Raw genomic sequence first — 6,000 nt, 5'->3', positions numbered from 1 at the left:
TTTCATTTAAGTCACTGAACTGTTAAAATCACTATTGTATGACTTTCTTTGTTCTCACTGCTTGTACTAATCAAAAACTCTTATTCTCATTCTCTTCTACAATTCATTTTTTTATATGAAATTCGTTTTGAACATCACAAATATGCAAACCAGAGTCCAAATAACTTTATTTTCCAATCTTCATTACTGACCGTCAGATCAACTTGGATCTAAGGTATGTTCTACTTATTGATGAATACTAATCTAGTGTACTAATTGTTGAATAGTCGCTTGGAGCTATGTTCTTCTACTTATCGATGAATACTAGTCTACTATACCAATTGTTGAATAGTCGCTTGGAGCTCGTTAGTCGAACTTAAAAAAAAAACTTAATCATTTAGTGACTTAAAGAAAAACTTTCGAATAGTTTAATGACTTAAAGTAAAGCTTTCAAATAATTTAGTGACTTAATGAAAACTTTCAAATACCTTAATGACTATTTTGTAACTTATTAATAATTTAGTGACTTTAGTAGAGTTGATATTATATATAGACCCGTCAAATCGGACCGGAACGGACCCGGCCATGAGCAACTCAACTGAATCCTAACCGGACATACCGGGTCAAAACTTGGAGCTTTGAGAATAGCGGAGTGTCCTCCAATCCATATCCTACGGTCTTCTTCTTCGTCGTTTAAAATCTCAATTTATTAAAATCAAATCAGTTTCTTGTGCAATCAACACCGAAAACCCTAAAATTTCCAATGTCGGTATGTTATTTTTCTTTTTTATTTTTTAACCCTAATTCTTCGAAGCTTAATAACAGAGTTTCTTTCTTTTGTGGTCGATGATGATGCAGATCTTCGAGTACAATGGGAGTGCTCTGGTAGCCATGGTAGGCAAGAACTGCTTCGCCATTGCTAGCGATCGTAGACTCGGAGTTCAACTCCAAACAATCGCCACTGATTTCCAAAGGATTTCTAAAATCCACGATCGTGTCTTTCTCGGACTCTCTGGCCTTGCCACCGATGCTCAAACATTGTACCCTTTTTTTCCCCTTGTTTTTTTGCCTTTTATGATTTCTGTTTTTCACTTAATAAATAATTATCTTCTTTGTTTTTTTTTAAATTCAAGGTATCAAAGGCTTGTCTTTCGGCATAAGTTGTATCAGCTAAGAGAAGAGAGGGACATGAAACCTGAAACTTTTGCTAACCTTGTTTCTGCTCTTCTTTACGAGAAAAGGTTTGTTTAAAATCCTCACTTACTTATCTTTGGCTTTGTTCAATTGATGGAAGAAATGTGTAGCTTTAGTTTTGCTTTATACTGCAAAATATTAACTCTTGATTAGTTGGACATTCAAATTAATTAGAAAAAATACTAGGAGAGAATTGATTTCTTAAGGATAATGGGTCTATAAGATAAGAGTAGTTGAGAAATGGTAAATTATATCTGTTTTTTATGTGTAGTACTTTCGAATTGTGTTACTAAGACTGGCTTTAAGTCTCGCGTCTAGATATGTGTTCAGCATATGTATGTTTAATTTTTTTCTTAGTTTTTCCATGTATTGGAGGATCATATCCCGTACTCATCTGGATATGTGTTGGACTTGAGTGTTAGACATGAGTGCTTCAAAAAAATTAAAGAGTTGGAGCAACAATGCTTTTGAATAATACTAGTTAAATGGCTAAAAGCAAATGTATTTCTTTTAAAAGAAATGGAGCTCAGGGGAGGAAAAGTTTATGGAGCACATGTCATGTGAAAAACCTTACATATGTCCTTGAAGAGAAATGACCTACTTAGCTTTTGAGAACAAACTGAGCAATGAGCATCAAGGATAATATTGACTTTCTCTTTTCATAATTTATTTTCTAGCCTTGAAATCTAAAAGATGGATTTCATCTTTTCCTAACAATTTCAAGCCCTTACTTTATGATATGTCAACCTTGAAAGGAATTAGTTGGAAGTGTTAGATTTGAAGTAGGAATTGCAATTGAAAAGGGTGTCCTTTTTATGCGTGCAAGAGATGAGTTTTATGACATTTTTTCCCCATAGGTTTGGTCCATACTTTTGCCAACCAGTAATTGCCGGATTGGGAGATGAAGACAAGCCTTTCATTTGCACCATGGATTCCATTGGAGCAAAGTAAGTTGATTTCATTCCCTGTAAATGTATTTTTGAAATAAAGTTGTCTTAGTTGCTTGGAATATTCATATTTGTTTTACCTGTAGTATTTAAGGAACATGAGACTTTGTCTTGTAAAATAACTGCTTGCAACTTTCCTACGGCAGAGACAAGCTTTGCTGTTGAAAGTTCCTCTATGGAAATGAAAACTTTATTTAATATCTTAATCAAAAGTCAAAGAAAGAAGAACTTTTACTCCATGATAACAGATTGCCAGGTGGCCTGTGACATCTAAAAGAGAAAATCATAAATTTGAACACTGTTTAATAAATAAAAAAAAAACACCCCTATTATCCCTGAAGCAGAAATCTGAGCACTTTTTAGTAAAAAAATCTTCTATTGTTCAAAACCAGTAATTCGGAAACTGGTCAATAAAAGACTCCCATTATTGTTCCAACTCTGTTGTGTACAACTCATTACAAATGATCCTTGATGCTTGACAAACTAGGGGTGTGGGGTCTCAATCATAATTGCAGCTTGTTAACAAAATAAGGGCAAAACCCATACACATTCTTTGCTTGCCTTCTCCTGCCACACATGATAAACTGGGAAAAACCTTCCCCTAGCCGCTACCTCTATATAATTAATTTTCTTCTATAAAGGTTCTTTTGTGTGTGTGTATATTGATGTTAATACTTTCAAGACAAATAAAGCTTAAATTTGAAAATATTCTTCATGTTTCTTTGCTTTTCACTTTTCAAGGAAACCTGAAATGGATATATCCATACTGATTGCATCAAAAGAAAATCTAAAGAAGTTTTGTAGTCAGTGGCACTTTAAAATGGAATAGCAACAGGGTTTTGATTCAGACGACCATATGTTTGTAGATAGCTATTACCCTCTTCTCTTTTCTGACTTTCAAATTGGTTACTTCCAATTTCCAAATTGGACAGGTGCAGCTACCATTACTTAAATTCCAATAACTTACCAAGCAGAAGAATTATCTGAGTTATTTCATAGTATTAAGTTTAGGACATGCATAGCATTAAGATCAATCTTTGCAATTTCCTTTTGATGCATTAAATTTTAAAAGGACAACCTCCGACATTATTATTCAAAATCTAAGGGATTTCTGGATGATCATAGGATAATTTGTCATGTGTCATCTCTTGTCATCTCTCTTTGAGATTTGATTTATACATGCATGATAACGTAGCCATATGAGCTTTATCATGTAATTCTCTTTGTTTTAATGTTTATTTTGGCACCAATGAGTTGGATTATTGACTGGCAAGACTGTTTTGAATCATGTGGGTTGAATTATTTTTCATATTTCAGTTATGTTTGCTATCTTTTAAATGCAGGGAGCTTGCAAAAGATTTTGTTGTGGCTGGCACTGCCTCTGAGTTTCTTTACGGTGCCTGTGAGTCAATGTTCAAGGAGGACATGGTTGGTCATTTCATTTATGTTACTATGCTCAAATCAAAACACAATCACAGTAGATTTGAATCCTTTTTAAGAAGCATAAAATCCATTCCTTTTGTGCATGTAACCTAAAAGCTTAGCATGGTGCTTTCTTTTGGAGTAGATTATTTGGTCATTGTTAAAAGTGTTTTGTTACCTACTAAATTATTCATGCTTTATTGACTCAAATGTTTTCTTCTTATTAAGGAACCCGAGGAATTGTTTGAAACGGTTTCGCAAGCTCTCCTTTCATCAGTAGATCGTGACTGTCTTAGTGGTTGGGGAGGACATGTCTATGTCGTGTAAGCATTTCTGAACGACTTGTATATTATCTTAGCATTTTTTCCCCTAGGGTGGTACTTGTTATAGGGTTTGCCGAAGTGGATCTTGATTAAAACCATCGAAATTCTTTCCTTTCTCTTATAGAGAATGCAATATTTAGGGTTGAAGTATCTAGGCAGTAACATAGAATCGAGTGATTTAATCTTTATACACTTGATATTGAAGAAAGTAATTAAAATTGATTAACACTATTAATAGAAAACTGTTAAATACATCAAATTCTAAATTATAATAATCTAGAATTGTAGATAGAATTAAAGCGGTAAAAGAATTTCTTTATATTAAGAGCATAAGTTTTGTCAGAGGTCAGAAGTGTACAATAGCATTTAAATGGTTTTTCGTTAACACAGTTGTCAATTTTACTTGTCTGCACCAATATTAGTGATGTACACGGGTTGGGCCAAGCCTAAGCATGGTACCAGCAGCATAAATATCTGCTCGGCTCTCTGCTCAGTCTGAAATATAGGCATCAAATTTTGTCCCAATTAGCTCATATTTGTAAATGGTTAAACTCATGCCCGTTTAAGTCCCTTTTTTTTTTCTAATTTTTCCGAACCTTTACAAATGTTGGGTGACCCGTTGGACTTGAGCAGGTAGCTTGGCCCTAGGGTAGGTCTAACCAATATCAAACATTCAAAGATGAAGTTACTTAGTTTTATAGTAGGACCAAATTGCAAATTAAACTAAAATACAAAGATTGTCTAGAAAATTTAACCTAATATATTGATGTCTGTAAATTTGCAGCACACCAACAGAAGTAAAGGAAAGAATCTTGAAGGGAAGGATGGATTGAGTGAAGCCAAGTGGTTCTCAAGATTCTTCATTTCGAGACTATAAAACTTCCGGTTTTTGTTTCATTTGCAGTGCTGGAAGGAAGATGATGTTATAGTGTGTTAAATTCTGAAATTTTTGAATGGCCTATTTATAGTCCCTCTATTTTCGTCTGATGGGATATGGGCATATGAAAGCACGATTAGGCAGGCCGATGGTCAGGTGAGGTGGCAGATTTGTTGGCCGCCGACGAGAATCATTGCTTATTATTTAGTTGGAAGACATCTGGCAGCACCGAGCCGAAGCTCCACTGAATGTGACCATTGAAATAAAAAATTGAATTGACCTATTAGATCGAAAAGCAGTGGTTTGTTTGGTCTTGATACTAATCAAAATATTCAAATTGGTTTAAAACTAGTTGAAATTAGTTGAGTTTATAAACATGAGGATTGAAGTTGAAACTTCATGTATTTTTTTATATAAAAAAGATAATACTACTCTTAAAGTAATAATTTTTATAAAAATAAAAAGTTTTTGGTTAATACATGAAAGACATCAATTCGATATATATATTTTTTGTTTTTTTAAAAGAAATAGAGGAAGATATTTTAAATCTACATCAGGTAATAATTTTTTAATATTTATTTTTAATATGATTATTCTTCTTTTAAAATTACTTTGTATCCCCTAAAATTTTACGAACTTAAATTTTCTTCAAAAAATATCTATCCAACCAAAACTAATACAAATATTAAAATGTTGAAATGTTGCATTTTTTGGTACAACAAACGGAGAGACAAATACTAAAGGTTAAATTGTGTTGCAAGATACATTATTTTTAACAAATTTAGAATTTGGTCTTACTTTTTAGAACTTACTTTTCAGATTTTAGAATTCAAATTCAATTATTAAAACTATTAATTTTTTTGGTTAAATTTATTAGTATGACATTTTCGAGAGTGTTCCCGTAATTATAGCACTAACAATTTTTATGTTTTGGGTCCATTAAGAGTATATTACTCATCATTCCCTTATCATTATGGGTACTTAGCATTTTAATCTTAGGATGTTTTATTTATAGTGCTAGCAGTCACATACTAATGATGTACTTTGTCTCAATGAACTCAATACTTGACATTATATCAAATGTTGAGCTGAGTTTTCATCATTGGTGACTCTAATTAATGGGCTTGAGTCCCATCTCTTTTGAGATCTTATTCGCTACATCTCTAACTAGATTTTTTGTCAAAGGATCCACCGAGTTTTCACTTGACCTCATATAATTAATAGTGTTTACTCCATCAGAGATTAATTGTCGAACATA

At 32.9% G+C, this 6,000-nt stretch overlaps 1 protein-coding gene across 3 annotated transcripts; it reads left to right on the top strand.

The window, feature by feature from the left end:
• Positions 1 to 542: 542 nt before the first annotated feature.
• Positions 543 to 5,117, top strand: LOC107905226 (proteasome subunit beta type-3-A). Of its 3 annotated transcripts, none has more exons than XM_016831821.2 (7): positions 543 to 748; positions 838 to 1,019; positions 1,113 to 1,220; positions 2,031 to 2,120; positions 3,464 to 3,548; positions 3,771 to 3,865; positions 4,650 to 5,037. In XM_016831821.2, the coding sequence occupies exons 1-7, from the start codon at positions 743 to 745 to the stop codon at positions 4,696 to 4,698; spliced, it is 615 nt and encodes a 204-aa protein (XP_016687310.1). In that variant the 5' UTR covers positions 543 to 742; the 3' UTR covers positions 4,699 to 5,037. The 3 variants fall into 3 exon arrangements, with proteins under 3 accessions (XP_016687310.1, XP_016687312.1, XP_016687311.1); XM_016831823.2 differs by having other exon boundaries at positions 551 to 744; positions 4,650 to 5,117; XM_016831822.2 differs by lacking the exon at positions 543 to 748 and having other exon boundaries at positions 832 to 1,019; positions 4,650 to 5,117.
• The last annotated feature ends 883 nt before the right edge of the window (positions 5,118 to 6,000 follow it).

The sequence above is a fragment of the Gossypium hirsutum genome, chromosome D05, assembly GCF_007990345.1.
Source record: "Gossypium hirsutum isolate 1008001.06 chromosome D05, Gossypium_hirsutum_v2.1, whole genome shotgun sequence".
NCBI classification, from domain to species: domain Eukaryota; kingdom Viridiplantae; phylum Streptophyta; class Magnoliopsida; order Malvales; family Malvaceae; genus Gossypium; species Gossypium hirsutum.
This window is presented reverse-complemented; position numbering and strand designations above follow the sequence as displayed.